We start from the raw sequence: 18592 nt of genomic DNA, 5'->3' as shown, positions 1-18592 counted from the left end.
ACCTCCTAAAATAAAAGCAAGCAACTTTCATTGCCTGGCAAAACAACCCTAGGCAGCATTCCAGTGGTTACGGACTGCACGCTGAAAGTCAAACACAAGCTAAAGGACATGTAGGAAGGGAAAGCCCGAAAGATCCTAATGCATAACATACAAAGCTTTTTTGAAGCTGCCAGGGCCATCTATTGATCGAGGTCAAATGGGCAAAATCATCATTGCCTGAAGGATGTTGTTTCTCTTAAGGATGACAGTATCATCTGTCAACATTGGAAAGAACATTTTCAACAACTCCTCAACTGTGAATCCACAATGGCAGCTGATAGTAGGAGATAGACTTTAACACATGACACTCTGCAGGCTATGGGTGAAACACCATTGATGGGAGAGCTGCAACAAGTAATCAAATGGATGTAAAACAATAAAACCTGTGGTCCCAGTGGTATCTTTTGGTCTTCAGCTTGGCTGTTGATCATGTGAAGACTTCACGCAATAATCCTGTATATTTTGAGGAAAAAGATTCTAAAAACCACTAGCAAGAATTTTCTTATAACCTTTGTCCACTCTGGTTGTGAAATCCATATAAATGTTTTAACTATTCAGGGACTTTACCCTGTGAGTAGCTAAAATGTAGAGATTAGGGAAAGCTGAAGCACAGCTTACAGGACAAAGCAAGCATTACTTTAAGCATTAAATCATGTATTATTTATGCTGAGGAAAGATGAACATTGCTTTAAGCATTAAATACATGCAATTTTTAAAAGTAAATTTGGGATGACACTTCCCCTAACTCTGGAAAGATTTCTGGTTCAGGTGAGAACTTACTAAATTTTGCATTTGTGTTTTTCACAAATGATGCTGCTGCTACCGCAACACTGCACCCCCCCCCCCAATCCAATTTTAATAATGGACAACATACCTTAGAAAGCTTGTTGGTGGTGGAACTGGCATTCAAATTTAAATGCCATCATTGAAAAGGCTTGTTTTCATTATTGTTTTACATTTTTTCCATAATGGCAGGAGGAAGAACTTTACGCTTGTCAGAGAGGCTGCAGGCTCTTCTCTATCTGTCAGTTTGTTGATGATGGTGCTGACTTAAACAGGACTAAAAATGAATGTGAATCAGGTAAGATTATAATTGTGTGGATTGTCATGGTGTACTGTGGTCATAGGCAGAACTTTTGACCAAACTAGAAACTGATGAGTTGTGGATACTGTTGAATTTTAAATTGTATCAAGAACCTAGTCAAGCCAACATTTTTAATGATTTATACTATGAAAACAGTTTTGAGACTTGCATCCATTGAGTTAAACCACCTACTCTGCATTTCTGTTAAGATAACAACCTATGTTTCTATATTGTGCCTCTTAACATCAAATGTCCCAAGCTCTTCATAGAAGCATTGTGAAACAACACTTTTTATGTACAGCTGTATAAAGAGGTATTAGGGCAAATGACTAAAAGCCTGTTAAATGAGGCAAGTTTTAAGGGATGTCTTACAGGACGAAAAAGGTACATTGATAGAAAAGTTTACGGAAAGAATTCCAGACTGTGGGTCCTCTAATTGAAGGGAATGCCACAAAAAGTGGACTCATTTTAAAATCAGGAATGTTCAAGACCAGAGTTGGAGAAGTGCAGTTATTTCGGAGGATTATGGGATTGAAGGAGATTACAGATATAGGAGCATGTGGGCAAAAGTGAGATTTGAAAACCAGGCTGAGAATTTTAAAATTGAAGATATCTTAATCAGGAACTTGGGCTGAATGGATCTTGGTGTGAGTGAGGCCACGGGCAGCAGGGTTTTGAATGATCTCAAGTTTGCAAAGAGCAGAGCATGGGAGTCCTGCCAGGAAAATATTGGAATAGTCAAATCTACAGGATAACAAAGGCGAGGATGAGGTTTGCAGCAGCTGAGGTAGTTATGGAAATAGGCAGTCTTGGCGAGGACATAGCAAACCCATGTTGCAGTGCTCTGATTGCCAAATACACAAAAAATAAGCAATGTTGTTGCCTGATAAAGGGGGCTGTGAGAACAGGTAACCTTTATTATTGCTTTCTTTAAATACACAAACCATTGGAAATTCTCTATGACTTGGTTATTTGCTTTTTCAGTGTCACTGGTGAGTTTATTTAAGATGCTACTGGACTCTGAGTTTAATGATTAGCATACTTGTCTGTCGTGTTTGTGCTTTTGAGATCTGCTGTAATCATGACATACTAACATTCTGACTTTCTTTTTGGTTATTGACAATAAAAATTTTTTTATGAAAACTGAGATATGCTACTTGTTGATGGGTGTAGGAGAAAAGAGGCAGGCGTGCAGAGAGAAATATGATATTTAATGTTGGAACAAATCAAAAAATACAAGCTTAAAACACTGAAAATGACTGAATAGGAATCGGTTGAGCATAGTGCTTTAATAGTTTGTTTTATTAATGACATTAAAATGTAAATTATTTCAATAAGACCACTCCTGGCACTTGTGTGGCTTTAACCAGTGTGAAGGTGTTTGTTGGACATAATGGATTGAGGTCCTAAGTCTAAAATGCATTATCTCTGCATGTTCTTGCTTTAAATGTATGCTGTTTTGTCTGGAAGCCAAAAAGGAAACTATAGATTGGTACTGTTCAGGGTGTTTAATTGCCTTTTGAATTCATAATTTAATGTGTTTCTTGATCTTGCAGCATCTCTTCCTCCACTGCAGGTCTGATTTTAATTGAACATAAAATGTCATAGTTTACGTGGGTGGTGTTAAGTTTATTTAATGTGTTGCCTCAAATGTTTCAAGAAAACTGTATTGAAGGGCAAAATTCTTTTTCCCAGTTCAAGTGAACCATGGTATAAAGTTCCCCACTTTATTATTAAACATCTGTGTATTGAGATAGTAAAACAAAACCATTATGCACTAATAAAGCTAATCAAACGTGAAGAGTAGTTTGATTACAACACCAAGCATAAATTGGAGTGTGTTCCTTGACTTCCAAAACTCTGGACTACAATGTGTACTTATTAGACTAATGCATAGACCATTTGGGTAACTTTAGTTCTAGGTTTAAAATGCTTTTCTTTTTACAATTTACATACCTTTTTAGCTTGTGCTGAAGCATACAAACAGCAAGATGAGCAATATGCTTGCAACTTGGGATGTGAAAACCAGCTGCCATTCGCTGAACAGAGACAGAAACAGGTAAGAGGCGGAAAAGGAGAAAACATACAAATAAGAACGTGTTTATACAAATTTTGGAAAGAACAAAAATAAATGCATCTAATGTCAGGCATAAAATTGGTGGTAATTCAAATGCAAGTTCTCATATTTCAACAACAATGGCAAAATGTTCATACACATCAATATTAGTGTTTATCCCAGTAAGTTAGCTAGGTTGTTTCCATCCCACATTTCAAATTTTAAAAGGATGTTAACTAATTGTGTCAAGCTCTGGTTGGTGCTACTTTACCATGTCATTGAAGACGAATGTCTTGCCAAGGCCATCCCCACACCCCTACTACTTGCCTTCAAACCGCACAACCTCAAACAGACAATTGTCTGCAGCAAACTACCCAGCCTTCAGAAGATCAGTGACCACAACACCACACAACGCTGCCACAGCAACCTCTGCAATATGTGTTGCATCATCGACACAGATGCCATCATCTCATGTGAGAACACCACCCCACCAGCTACATAGTATATACTCTTGCGATTTGGCCATTGTTGCCTACCTGATACGCTGCAGGAACGGATGTCCCGAGGCATGGTACGTTGGGGAGACCATGCAGACACTATGACAATGGATGAATGAACACTGCTCGACGATTACCAGACAACTCTTCCTGTTGGGGAACACTTCAGCGGTCACGGGCATTTGGCCTCTGATCTTCGGGTAAGTGTTCTCCAAGGCAGCCTTCGTGACACACAACAGCGCAGAGCTGTTGAGCACAGACTGATGGCCAAGTTCCCCACACATGAGGATGGCCTCAATTGGGACCTTAGGTTCATGTCACACTATCTGCAACTCCCACAACTTGCCGGGCTTGTAAAATCACTAACTGTCCTATCTGGAGACAATACACATCTCTTTAACCTGTGCTTAATGTTCTCTGTACTCACATTGTCTATACCTTTTTGAGACTTGATTACCTGTAAAGACTCGCATTCCAACCATTACTTTGTAAATTGAGTTTGTCTTTCTATGCCCTGTTTGTGAACAGAACCCCCATTTATCTAATGAAGAAGCAGCGAGCGCTCTGAAAGCTAGTAGCTTTTGCTACCAAATAAACCTGTTGGACTTTAACCTGGTGTTGTGAGACTTCTTACTATATTTACCCCAGTTCAACGTCGGCACTTCCATGGTGCTACTTTCCCAGATTACCTGCAACTTTAATTTCAAATGTATATGTGAATTTCCCCCACATAAATTTGCTCTTGAAAATGCCCATCTTTTATTTTGAGAAGTAGTTGCAAACTTGAAATGAAAAAGTCGAAAAAACTGAAATCCGCAAGTGAGGCAAGAGTGACTGCCTATGAAATCAAGGGACAGCTTTTCACTCGAGCCCAAGCAAAGTTGAAATCCTTTTGGAAAATTCTCCATTGGCTGGAGTCACACTTAGTACAAAGAAAAGAAGGTTGTTAATGGAGGTTAATTATCTCCAATTATTACTGTAAACGTTCTTCAGTGATATCTGAGGCTCAAAAATCTTCGATTTCTCCATCAATGACTTTCCCTGCATCATAAGGTCTGAATGGTGATATTTGCTGATTGTTGCCCGTGTGCAGTTTCATTCATCTCTCTACAGATCGTGAAGGAGTTCAAGTACAACAAAATCTGGGAACACCATCACAAGTGCCGTGCAATGATTGTCTGTCTCAAAAAAAACCTAAATGTTTTCCTATGATATTCAATTGCGTTACCATTCTTGCATCTCCCACTGTCAATATCCTGGGGGAACTTGTGTCCGGAAGCTTGGTTCACCCAGCTGCATAAATACAGTGGACACTTGAGGTCAGAAGCTGAGTATTTTATAACAAGCAGTTCACTTCCTGATTTCCCCAAAACAATTCCACCATTTGGGAAGCTTGAGTCAAGAATGTGGTGGAACGTATTCCACTATGCAACACTTCCATCACCTAAAAGAAGCTTCTCAGTGTAAAGAACAAATCAGCCTGCGTGATTGGCATCCCTCCCACCCACAAACTTACTTTGTCATAATGTGGCTTCGTTGTCTACGATTTATAACACTGTGGCACTGTGGTTAGCACTGCTGCCTCACTGCGCCAGGAACATGGGTTTATTTCTGGCATCAGGTGACTGTCTGTCTGTGTGGAGTTTGCACGTTCTCCCTGTGTCTCCTCTAGGTGTACTGGTTTCTTCCCACAATCCAAAGATGTGCAGGTTAGGTGGATTGGCCATGCTAAATTGCCCCTTAGTGTCTTGAGGATTAGCAGGATAAATATGTGGGGTTAGGTGGATAGGTCCTGGGTGGGATTGCTGTCAGTGCAGCCTTGATGGGCCGACTGGTCTCCTGCACTGTAGGGATTCTATTCTGTGATGGACAGCGTAGGTTAGTGAGTGAGCTGCATAAGTGACCCTCCATCTTGGGCCACAAGATTGAAGTCAGCCGGGTGCTCTTAGTGATCTCATGAATAAGGTTGATAAATTTAATGCATGCCAAATATTTCATAATGAGTTATAGAAAATACTTAATTATAATAGAACTGTCGTCAACTTCAAATGGTAAAAACAAATTCAGCCACTCAGCCGACCGACCGTGTGGATTCAGCATGCATATCACTTCACATGTCCTTACTTTACATGTGTATCACTTTAGTCATATGGGTAGGGGGAACAAAAACTACGCTGATAGAAGCAAGTGGAATCTGGCAATCCTCTGCATGGACAATGGTTAATAAAATGTCTCCTGGGCTAAACTCTTATCCCAAGTGTGGTCCCTGGGCGGCAGGTCGCCCACCACTGATTTACAAGATGTACTACAGCAAGACTTATTCAAAAGAAGCTCCCAAACCCATGAACTCTAACAACTGAAAGGACAAAGGCACAAATATATCACCACACAATCAAGTTCCCATCCAAGTTGCACAGCATCCTGAAAATTTTTTTCATTCATGGGATCTGGACATTGCTGGCTGAGCCATCATTTACTGCCCATCCCTAATTGCTGTTCAACTAAGTGGCTTGTTAGACCATTTCAGAAGGCAATTTTTAAGTCACATTGTGGCTGGAGTCACTTAAGCCATTCTGGGTAAGGATGGCATATTTCCTTCTCTAAAAGACATCATTGAACCAGATAGGTTTTTACAACAATCGACCACGGTTTTGTGGTCATCATTAGATTTAATTCCAAATTTTTCCAGATTCAAATTTAACCGTCTGGCATGGTGAGATACAAAACTGGGTCCCCAGCACATTACCCTGGACCTCTGTGTATTACTAGTCCAGTGAGCATACCATTATTGCCACTGCCTCCCCAGAAATAAAACATTAGAAATATACTGCCACTCAATGAATTAATCTGTAACTCCATAACAGCACTTTTGGAGCACCTTTACATGCAGTGTTCAAGAAGATAGCTTGCCGCCACCCTCCCGAGGGCAATTGGAGATGGATAATAAGTGATGGCATTGCCAGTGAACCCAACATCTCTACTGATGGTAATATTTCAAGTAAATTGTGATGTCCTAGTGCAGTCCACATTAGAGCCCCTGTGCGCACATTCCTTTTATTTTTTATATCTCAAATAACACTGCGCCCTAGCTTCTGGAAAGTCCTTAGAAAGGAGTGCATCTTTTTTTGTTTCTGCTGTGGAACAACAGCAGTCGTGACTTGAGAACTTCAAACTGCGAGTCTACCAAGCCTACACTTTGGCACACTCCTTCACAGTTTCTGGGCAAGTGAAACTAGACAGGAGAAAAGGGTGAACAGTTTCTACCTTTGCTGTCTCAGCTGTTTGAGGGGAATTGCTTGATAGAGCAGACGCAGCACGGTTTCGTTAAAGGGAAGTCGTGTCTGACAAATTTACTGGAGTTCTATGAGGATGTGTCTAGGGCGGTGGATAGAGGAGAGCCGGTGGATGTGGTCTTTCTGGATTTTCAGAAGGCATTTGACAAGGTACCTCACAAGAGGTTATTGCAGAAGGTCAGGGGACATGGAGTTGGTAGGGTGTTAGCGTGGATAGACGATTGGTTGTCAAATAGGAGGCAGAGAGTGGGGGTCAATGGGTGCTATTCGGATTGGCAGATGGTGACTAGTGGAGTGCCCCAGGGGTCGGTGCTGGGGCCTCAGCTACTTACCATTTATATAGATGATCTGGAGGAGGGAACCGAGTGTATGGTGTCGAAATTTGCTGATGACACCAAGATTGGTGGAATGGCAAATTGCGCGGAGGGTGTGGAGAGTCTGCAGAAGGATCTAGATAGGCTGGGCGAATGGGCCAGGAACTGGCAAATGGAATTTAATGTTGGCAAGTGCGAGATGGTCCACTTTGGTAGGAATGATGGTAGGAAGGATTATTACTTACGTGGCGAAAAACTGCAGCATGCGACGGTGCAGAGGGACCTCGGGGTCCTTGTGCATGAGTTGCAAAAACCCAGCTTGCAGGTGCAGCAGGTGGTCAGGAAGGCGAATGGGATGCTGGCCTTCATCGCGAGGGGGATTGAATATAAAAGTAGGGAGGTCTTGCTGTGGCTGTATAGGGCATTGGTGAGGCCGCAGCTGGAGTACTGTGTGCAGTTTTGGTCGCCGTACTTACGCAAGGATATTTTGGCCTTGGAGGGAGTGCACAGGAGGTTTACTAGGCTGATTCCGGAGTTGAGGGGGTTGAGCTGTGAGGAGAGGCTGAATAAACTAGGCTTGTTCTCGTTAAAGTTTAGAAGAATGAGGTGGGATCTCATTGAGATGTATAAGATGATGAATGGGATGGATAGGATAGAGGTGGAGAGACTCTTCCCGCTCAGAAAGGATAGTAGGACTAGGGGGCACAGCCTCAAGATAAAGGGGGGGGGGGTGCGGTTTAGAACGGAGTTGAGGAGGAACTTCTTCACTCAAAGGGTGGTGAATCTTTGGAATTCTCTGTCCGTTGAAGTGGTGGAGGCTACCTCGCTAAATATTTTTAAGACGCGGGTTGATGGGTTTTTGATGAGAGGGGATTAAGGGTTATGGGGAGAGGGCGGGAATGTGGAACTGAGCCACGACAGATCAGCCATGATCTTATTGAATGGCGGGGCAGGCTCGAAGGGCTAGTTGGCCTACTCCTGCTCCTATTTCTTATGTTTCCTCGCTTCTCTAGGCAGGAGTCTAACTCTCAGGTGCTGGAATGTGTTAACTGTGTCAGCATATAATCATTGCCACATCATCAATGCCTACAGTGGTTAGACCATGTTCATCAGATTGCATACAGCCAAGTATGCAAAGATTTTCTGTACAATGAACTGGCCACAGGCCCACAACCTCCTGGGCATCCAAAACTTTGCTACAAAGACACCTGTGAGTGAGGTATGAAAATGATAAGCATTGATACTGACAACAAGGAGATGGTTGCTGGTGGCTGTGTCCTCTGGAGATTGACTGTAAAAGCATTGGAAGAGGTGAGCAGAAATGAAAAGGTCAACTGGCTGAGAAATGAGCCCAAAGTAAACAGAGGTCAACAAATCATTCACCTTCAGCTCACTTGTTGTCTTCTGCAGCAAAGGTTAGAGACATCGCACCAGATTTGGGCTCCTGAACCACATTAGGTGATGACTACCAAGGTGGCAACCATCATCATGAGACAGGAAGGCTGCCTATATATCCTTCATAAACTATTGTCTGTTCACCTGGGAGCAGTAGATCCTTACATTGTGAACAGTTAGGAAGAAATGTTTTTTTTAAATTGGTCTATCATCTAGGCATCCTGTCCCATCTTTTGACTTGAAAGTGCAACATAAATTTTGATATCTGTAGGCAGGGAGACAAAGAAACACTCTTGGAATTCAAAGTATGGATTGTGCAAGCTTTGAGGTACAGTAGCTAAATAGCAGACATTTTTCAAATAGTGCTGATCGAATAATATCAGTTTGAGCTTTCTCCCTGTCATTATAAACTCCTAGGTTTAAAGTGCTTTTTGGAATGCATTAGGGAGGGGTACCTTGTTTTGATCAATCGTAGGGTAGGAGTTCCCAGTTTGTTTCCCTCATTACTGTAACGTGTTGAGGTATTTTATTTCCTTTTAATGAGAACAGTGTTTTAGTACTTCAGGTGCAGGTCTTGGTTACATTGACTGGTCATTCTTCACTTGGGATCATGGAAAGTGATGTTAAATTCGATTATGGATTGGTCATAGCCAGCCTGCCCTGTGACTAATTCCCCATTACAGTTTCTACAAGTGAAAGTTACAGTTAATAAAGGAAAAAATGTTAAAGATTTGGATATTAGCTTAATTTGTAAATTTAAAACACTGAAATGGATGACAGAGAAAAGATGGTCATTGGAAAGAGGTAATAGAAATGAGAAAGGAATGGATTTAGTGAAAACTTTGCACCACACAGCTTGTCTGTTGTGGGAGACTGAGAATTTGGTAGATGCCAAGCCTGAAAATAAGAACTGCAGATGTATGTTGCATCATGTAATTTCAGTTATTTTGGGATTGTTAACAAGCAGTCACCACAAAATATAACTTTTTTGTTCCTTTTTTTAACGTAGCATGTATTTTAAATAACAAATGATCTCCTCTTCCCACAGCTCATGTCGATGGTGCCAAAAATCCACTTTGTTTACCCTATTAGCATAATGTCTGCTTTCTACAGTGACTTAATGAATTCAGCTCAGAGCTTCTTCACTTCGTGGACTTTCTACCTGCAAACTGATGATGGCAAAGTAGTTGTATTCCAGGTAACAGTAAAGCACTTCAAGCATTCACCAGTGAATTAAATGAAGTTCACAAAAAAATGAATGGTTCTGAAAGTGTGCAGCATCTGAAACATGTTGAGCTAAAATCTTTGGATTCTTTGACTAGCTGGACAAAGGGTCTAGGTGAAAAATGTGAACCCCCTGCCAGATGAATTTGATGAATTTGCAGTGTATTTCCACCATTGTAGATTTTGATTTACTCTAATGTAGGCTATTATTGAAAAGAATTATGTTTGAGGAAATAATCTTTGTTACCAAGGAAATACATGAGATTGAAAAGAAAGAAGGAAAACACTTGAGCAATTAGAAGAAAGGAATGGAATGCAGGCAGTAACAGTACTGAAAGTGAACAAAATTATGGGAAAGAGAAATGATTGGAACTTTGACCCCAAGAGCTTAAGTGATCACAAAGTTCTGATGTCTTATGAAAGTCTTATATAAAAATGTTGTTCTCTCACTGGAATTCACCAAGGAGTATCCAGAAACACTCCCAACCACTTTGCATTCAGAATATTTAGTCAGACATGCTGTATAATTAAAATGTTTATGAATGCAAACTATACCCCATCAGCTGCTGTTTTACTCTACAGTAAACATAATACACTTCAGCATCAAAACTTTGCATCTGATGAAATTATATATCAGATTATTTTTGTGCCATTGCACGCACCACTTTGTTTTCTCCCCTCCTTCCCAGCCTCCTCCTATGGATCAATTGTGCTCGCATCCTCGGCTATCTTGCCTAAGCTGATGTGAGGCTAGTTGTGCACGTTGGGTGAGTTTGCTGGGAGCCACAATGAAGCCTTTTTTGGTGATTGTAAAAAAAAAAGCTATTTACATTTTTACGTAATTCAGCTCAAAATCCCAAAGTGAGTTGATATCTACCTCAGTTTACAATTAATATTTACAGTTAGGAAGCATGAGTAATAAACCTTTAAATGACAAAACATAAATCAGATTCCTGAAAAGCTCAGGTTGGGCTGCGGTACATTTTTGATGAACGAAGTACAGAGACAGACATTATACTCCCTCTTGTTTGCAAGTGTGTTCTCACTTGATTTCTACAGTTTTTATTTCTCTAGCAGCTATATGAATAATATTCCTGTCCACTCTTTTCTGTCAAATCCATCCATTGTCAATTTCTCCCCAGGGTGAGATCAGCCAACTGTGCTTTAGACTGGGGATTGACACCCAGGAGCTGCTTATCTGTAAGGCTTAGAATCATGCTATTGAATCTGATACCTATTGCATTTTTGGCTGCAATCTTAAATTCTGCACTGCTGTCAAAGTTCTTTTAATTCATTGTCAATGTGGCATAGTCCTTGTGTACTTGTGCATTCTTGAGAATAGCTTATGCACATATATTTGTCAGTATAAACCTACTGTGCTAGTATGACTATAATTTGAATTTGAAACCATGCCTAATGCTGTAACTTTCGTAACGTTATTGTTTCAAGTTGGTGATCATGAATAGAGTACAAGTAACTATGAATATTGAAGTATATGTTAATCATTTCAGTCAACTGCAGTGATCTTGTCACTCTTTCATGGTATTATAAGTTAAAATAGGAACATAATTGGAGAAAATGAAGAGTTTACAAAGGGTTTGCATAATTTATAGCTTGGGTTAATATTGCAGACTTGATTAGTTTTTTTACTGCCACATTTGTGTTTGAGCCAACATCATGGTGCAGGTGTAGAATCTGGGTGATATGCTCACCATTCTGGACCTGCCAGATAAGTCAGTTAAAAGATTCTTGTATGTACTTTTTGGAAGTTAAATACTTTGAATTTCCTCTATCCAAGTCTGGCTTTGATTACATGGATGATTTTCACAGAAAGTGAAAGTACAGCCCCATTGTTTTTATGTTGCAAGTTGAACCATAGTAAATGTTTTTCTCTTTACCCTTTCTCTCTTCCCCTCCCCCAGTCTGAACCAGACGTACAGTTTATGATTCCACAATTTGAGCTTCAAACAGAAAATGTAAAAGAAACATCTCAGGCATTATCAGGTAATCATTTTTCTCCCCCCAGTCAAATAAGTATCAATTATAGAGTTTAAAAAGGCTAATTTTCAGGTATGTGACAGAGCAGCTCTATTAAAGGCTGAATTAAGTGATGGTGATATTAAATCTTGATTTGCAACATATTTTAAAAACATGAAATACAACATACTGCTGTCATTGAGCAGAGTGGATCCGGTCCAACAGCATAGACTTGACATAACTGGGATTAATTACAAGTGATCTGTGGCTAAATACAAGAGTGGCTTGAAACTTAGAGACCAGAATGTGGCATGTAAATGCAGGTTTGGCTGGGATTGTTAATGATCCTCCTCATTTTCATCTTGTCATCTTTGACTCAAAAAAAACCTTTATGCACTAAAGCCCATTTACCAACCTCCTCTTCATCTCCAAACTCTTTTGCTATGTTGTTAACTTCCTCAGATCCATGCTCATCTTTCTTGCAACTCTTTAACTCTTTGCTTAAATCTCTTCCAGTATACTGCTCTTCCCATAGCACAGTAATGGCTCCATCAAAAGTAATGTATGATATTATTGCTGACTGTGACCATCCTTCATTATCCTCTTTGACTTTTCTACAATCTTTGGCACGCTCAAGCATACCATCCTACAATTGATCTTCTCGTAGTTTAGCTTACTAGGATTTCCCATGCTTGATTTTTGCTCTTACTGATCCACTTTTGGAACTGAGCATTTTGATTAATGAATTCACTTTCCTGCCATAGCCCCAAAAGTCTTCGAGGATCTGCTATTGATTTCTTTATTCACTAATCTACATCGTCACCTGCAGTCTTCAGGTCAGCTTTCACATGTCTGGTGACGAATTCAACTGTCTCTTTCCAATCACTGTTACAGTGTACTATCAGACAGCACTCCTCTGCTGGTCCCTATAATACTTAAATCTTAATCCTTATTCAATTTCCCTTTTGAAAGTTACTATTACAACCTTCTCCTTATTACCTGCTTGGTTCTGTGTCCTCTTGTTACTGATTGTTCTATTAATGAAAAGAATTTCCCCCTATTTTGTTGAAAATGCCACATAATTTTAGACATCACCAATAAATCTCCACTTCTTCTCCAAGGAGAATAATCCCAGCTTCTCTACTGTCTCTGGATAACTGGAGCCCTCAACCTTGATACCTTTCTAGAAAATCTTCTTTGCACCCTTGCGAAGATATTGACGTTCAGTTTTGAATGAGCTGCACTTTCCTTTTGCTGCACATTGGAGAAAACATCGTTTGACCCGATCATAAACTTGTAGCTTTGGCACACATCCATTCATCTCTCCAGACTTAATTACAGCACTCCTCAAGTAACCAGATTTCCAACTTCTAGACACCTGCTCAACCAAACTTTGCTGCCAGTATACTATTCTACACCAACTTTGGTTCTTACTGCAAAAATACCTGCTGAAACATGTACCTGAGTGAGAAAATGAGTGCACAGATTTTGCTTGGGTCTTGATTATCCTCTCCCACTGTCCCTGCCCATGGTGAAATAGCATTGTTGCATACCACCCAAGGATCAGCTGAAGGATCTTTGACACATGCTAGAGGGCTGCCAGGGAACTTTTAATCCAGCAAAAAATTGCATCTTTGGAGTGAGGAGGAGGGGTGAAGTGGAAAACGTACATTATGCTGCTCATGTTTAACGTAGATCTAATACTTGTGGAGGCTGTGCAGTTTCTTTTGAAAATATGATAATCTAAAATAACCAAATTGGTTTCTAAATTGTTTTGTTACTAAATAGAACAGAAATAAAATTCTTAAAAAATTGACTTTGGACTGGGCACCATTTTGACTTTGATTTTATTTGTAAGAAAATTTTCTGTAGTGCAGCTCTTTATATTGATGAGGGTGAGTAAAATTTAAAATTCATCATATTTATGTAACCATATGCAATTTTTAATTTTTATAAACGTGCATTTGCCCATTTCCCAGTGTTTTACTAATTTGTATTTGGTCCACCTGAATACATTTCCCACATCACAAGTCTGCACTCGTGTGACAATAACCATGGGTGACCACTCTCAGCATTCCCTTTTTATTATTTTGCTTGGCCAGTTGCCTAAATCTTCTGGTCACTATCCTGTTCAATGAAATATAACCCACTGTTCCACCAGTTTTGTTTATTTTTGTTGGTGCAGGAGAAGGAAATGAGCTGTATCCTTTCCAGTTCCAAACTCTTTACCTATAATTCCTATTGGCTTGCAGTCCACCAGCAGCACCAAATTTAAAATTCTGATCCTTGTGTTCAAATCTTTCGTAACCTCTGCCTTCAACTCCTTCCAGCCCTCCAGCTTTTTCCCTAGACTTTTTGTTCCCCTCATTCTTAAGAACATAAGTTCTTGTAGTCCTCTAGGTATGAAGCTAGCATAGAATTAGTTTTTTTTGATTGTTTGATTACAAAGAGAATTACAAAGAACAACACAGCACGGGAAACAGGCCCTTCGGCCCAACGAGCCCGCGCCGCCGTCCTACTATCTCAGTGACCTATTCATGATTTTAGTCTACGCCTAACGTGCGAGGATCAGGGAGGTCCAATTTAGGGACAATTTAGTACCCAATCAATCAGCCTAAAAGCACATCTTTGGGGGATGTGGGAGGAAACCGGAGCTCCCGGAGGAAACCCACGCAACCACGGGGAGAACGTGCAAACTCCCACAGACACAGGCCCAAATCCATGTGTCCGCACAGCAACAGAGATAGTCTCTGAACTGTCATGTTGCCCTCGAGATGGTCCAGTTTAAGCACACTAACGACATGAAGCAATAGGCAACTCCCGAAGCAACATCCAAGAGCAGCCCACTACAACCTGCCGCCTGCATGCCCCTTGCTGGACTTAAATGCCTGTGGAGACAAAAAAATTCATTATTAAACAGGCAAAGACTAACATTCCTGAGGCAAAACATATTCCCAAGCCTACAATGTTCAGCAAGGCCTACTATATCCCCCTATATGAGCGGGCTACATATGGCTGTCTAAGTGACTCTTAAACAACCCTAGCGTGCCTGCTTCCACCACCTTACTCGGCAGTGCATTCCACACCCCCACTACCCTTTGCGTGAAAAACTGCCCTCTAATATTTGTCTTATATCTAGCCCCCCTCACCCTAAGCCCGTGACCCCTCGTTCTATCCATTTCTTGTAGCGGAAAAAGCTTACCACCATTTACTCTATCTATCCCCTTCATAATCTTATAAACCTCTATTAGATCCCCCCTCAGCCGACGTCTCTCAAGGGAAAACAGCCCAAGTTCATTCAATCTTTCCTCGTAAGACAGCCCTTCCATACCAGGCAACATCCTGGTAAATCTCCTCTGCACTCTCTCCAGGATCTCTACATCCTTCCAGTAGTACGGCGACCAGAACTGGATGCAGTACTCCAAGTGAGGCCTAACCAACGTTCTATACAACTGCAACATCAGACTCCTACTCTTATATTCTATACCTCTTCCTATGAAGGCTAACATACCATACGCTTTCCTCATCACATTCTGCACCTGTACCGACACCTTCAGGGACTTGTGCACTTGCACCCCCAGGTCTCTCTGCGTATCTATACTCCGGATAGTTCTACCTTTTATCGTATAACTCCCCTCCACATTATTCCGGCCAAAGTGCATCACCTCGCATTTCTCCGGATTAAATTCCATTTGCCATCTATCTGCCCAATCTACCAGCCTGTCTATGTCCTGTTGCATTGCCAGGCACTGCTCCTCAGTACCTGCCAATCCAACCATCTTGGTGTCATCAGCAAATTTGCTGATCACACCACCTACCCCGTCTTCCAAGTCATTAATATATACCACAAATAGAAGAGGTCCAAGTACCGAGCCCTGCGGCACACCACTGGTGACAGGCCTCCAATTGGAAAAGGAGCCTTCCACTACTACTCGCTGTCTCCTCCTCCCAAGCCAGTTCTCCACCCATCTACATACCTGGCCTTGTATCCCATGAGCCTCCACCTTTTCTATCAGCCTACCATGAGGGACCTTGTCAAACGCCTTACTGAAATCCATATAGACAACATCAACGGCTTGTCCTTCGTCAACCGTTTTTGTCACCTCTTCAAAAAATTCCACTAGATTCGTAAGGCACGACCTCCCTGTAATGAAGCCATGCTGCGTATCCCTGATCAGATTGCAGCGCTCCAGATGTTCATACATCCTATCCTTGAGGATCCTCTCCATTAGCTTGCCTATAACTGAAGTCAAGCTCACCGGCCTATAATTCCCTGGGTTATCCCTCTGACCCTTCTTAAACAACGGTACTACATTTGCAATGCGCCAATCCTCTGGGACCTCACCTGTGTCCAAAGAAGAGACAAAGATTTGCGTCAGAGGCCCAGCAATTTCATCCCTCACCTCCCTTAGCAGCCTGGGATAGATGCCATCAGGCCCCGGAGATTTATCCGTCTTTATACTGTCTAAAAGTCCCAACACCTCTTCCCTCGTGATGACTATATCCCTCAACGGATCCTCAAACTCCTCAAGCACAGCACCAGACATCAGGCCCCTCTCCTGCGTGAATACCGACGCAAAGTATTCATTCAGGATCTCCCCCATTCCCCCAGGCTCCAAGCATAGTTCCCCTCCTCTGTCCCTGAGAGGACCAATCTTCCCTCTAACCATCCTTTTATTTCTAACATAGGAGTAAAATGCCTTAGGATTTTCTTTAATCCTACCCGCCAAAGCCATTTCGTGGCCCCTTTTTGCCTTTCTGATGCCCCTTTTAAGTTCTCTCCTACATTCTCTGTATTCTTCTAACGCTATCTCTGTCCTCAAATGCCTAGATCTAATGTACGCCTCTCTCTTCCTCCTGACCAGGTCCTCAATATCCCTAGTTACCCACCTTGTTCTCGATGACCCACCATTGGTGGCTGTTCGTTACATAAGACCCATGCTTTGGAATTTCCATTCTAAATCTTTCCATCGCTAAGATCCCTAAAACTTGCTTCTTTGACAAGATTTGATCACTTTTCTTAATTTCCTCAATTGAATTGTCCATTTTTATCTTGATTTAAAGGTATCTTGAAGTTTTTTTTGTCTGATAAGAATGCCATATTGTTTACTTGTAATGCACCAAACTGCCTTGAACTTGGAATACTACTTCCATGTCCATATAAGATTTTCTTGTATAACCCCTTGCACTGCTTGAATTCTTATCAAAGTTCTTTCTTCATCTGTAGCTGCTACAATATCTTGTTTCGCTCTGTCTGCGTCATTTTGCGGTCATTGTTGTTCTAAGTTTCCCTCACTTTCTCTGAACACATCATTCCACGTCCTTTTTCTCTGCATACTTGCTGTTTTGAAATTAGGCCTCATCACCCAAATTTTGAGCTCAATTGATGATTTCACTGTCAACATTGGATTTCCTTATTTTCTTCTATCATCTGTTTCTAACCATCATCAAGCTTTTAAAACCTACTTAAAACTTTGTCACCTTTCTAACTGACATCAATATTGATTCCTTGAGCTATGTTTATTGACTGTGCATCTAGTTTGCCAGCAAAAGTATTAACTAGTGCTGGAAATTAAGTATTATGCCTGAAAACTGTTTCTAATGTTCTTTATCAATAGATCATATAGCCAAAGCTATCTATGATGATACCAGAAAAGCTTTCAGAAGGGAACATGGAACTGGCTTATATTTAAAGGAGGGTCATGAGCAGGAGTACCAGAGTGTCTTGGAATGTCTGTCAAAGTAGGTATTTTGGTGAATTGTGGCTCAGAAAAATCAAGATGGGGATTGTGATGTGCTAGTAGCCTCAGAATTTGTGATGGATTATTTAAATGTATGCAGAAATCCACTCCTCTTGTATTAAGGGTTATGGAACCAAGACAAATAGATGAGTTAAGATGCATACAGGTAGAATCTAATTGCTGCTTCTGGGGGCTTGATGTGTTTTTTACAAGTGATTACATTTCACAAATATTAAGTTCCAGGTCAGAAACTCCAAGGTGTTTTATGAAATTAACCGAGACCTGGCATTTTACATGTGATTTTAGCACTGATGAGCATAAGATGTTTCACTCCAGGTATGATTTCAAGTGATCCACTAAGAAGGTTTTATCAAACTATTTAAAAACACAGCTAAAATATAACAGAAAAAGCATAATGTTTACCAGTCACCAGATTTAAATATAACAGTATAATCCTTAACAGTTAGCTATCTCTGTTCCAAGTTAAACACCACCCCACAGACATGCACCTTTCATCAGACTTGGTACAGAAACAAGTATGCTCATTTGATATTGGATTTGCAGCTTTTAACATCTCTGAATTGGTCCCTTTGAATGTTGGGTCAAATCAGAGGCTTTTCAGTCCTGGAACTTTTCAAAAAGCTGCTAGACAAAGAGACAGACACTGCTGCCTTTCATCAGCTTCTGGCAGCATCTGAGGAACAAAACTAAAAACTGGACCTATTTGTGGGGGTTGGAGGGGAACTGTCCCAGGTATATCACCTGACCTGTCAATCATCTCTAAATCAAAGTCCAGTCAGCAATCCTCAAAGGGCCATTAAACCACAGAACCTTGCATTAATTCAGATTAAAATCAGCATGGTTTCCATTATATTGCTTCAGTAACAATTAGAGGACACGGGCTGCAAAATTCTGCAAAGAAACATGATTAAAATACATTTCTTAAAGGCACAGTATCATCTCAAATATTTC

The 18592-nt window shown here is 40.9% G+C and overlaps 1 protein-coding gene across 1 annotated transcript in view; it reads left to right on the top strand.

Moving 5' to 3' along the window:
* Nucleotides 1–18592, top strand: part of tmem59 (transmembrane protein 59) — a 41484-nt gene that overhangs the window by 10805 nt on the left and 12087 nt on the right. The window contains exons 2-6 of the mRNA XM_080195775.1: nucleotides 1015–1120; nucleotides 3088–3182; nucleotides 9727–9876; nucleotides 11825–11906; nucleotides 17498–17621. Of these exons, the coding sequence (XP_080051901.1) occupies nucleotides 1015–1120; nucleotides 3088–3182; nucleotides 9727–9876; nucleotides 11825–11906; nucleotides 17498–17621 (557 nt within the window). The remainder of the gene's footprint in view (nucleotides 1–1014; nucleotides 1121–3087; nucleotides 3183–9726; nucleotides 9877–11824; nucleotides 11907–17497; nucleotides 17622–18592) is intronic.

The sequence above is a fragment of the Carcharhinus amblyrhynchos genome, chromosome 9 (genome assembly GCF_965287045.1).
Source record: "Carcharhinus amblyrhynchos chromosome 9, sCarAmb.v2.hapA, whole genome shotgun sequence".
NCBI classification, from domain to species: Eukaryota; Metazoa; Chordata; class Chondrichthyes; order Carcharhiniformes; family Carcharhinidae; genus Carcharhinus; species Carcharhinus amblyrhynchos.
Note: the sequence above shows the minus strand (reverse complement) of the source record. Positions and strands in the feature narration are given on the sequence as shown.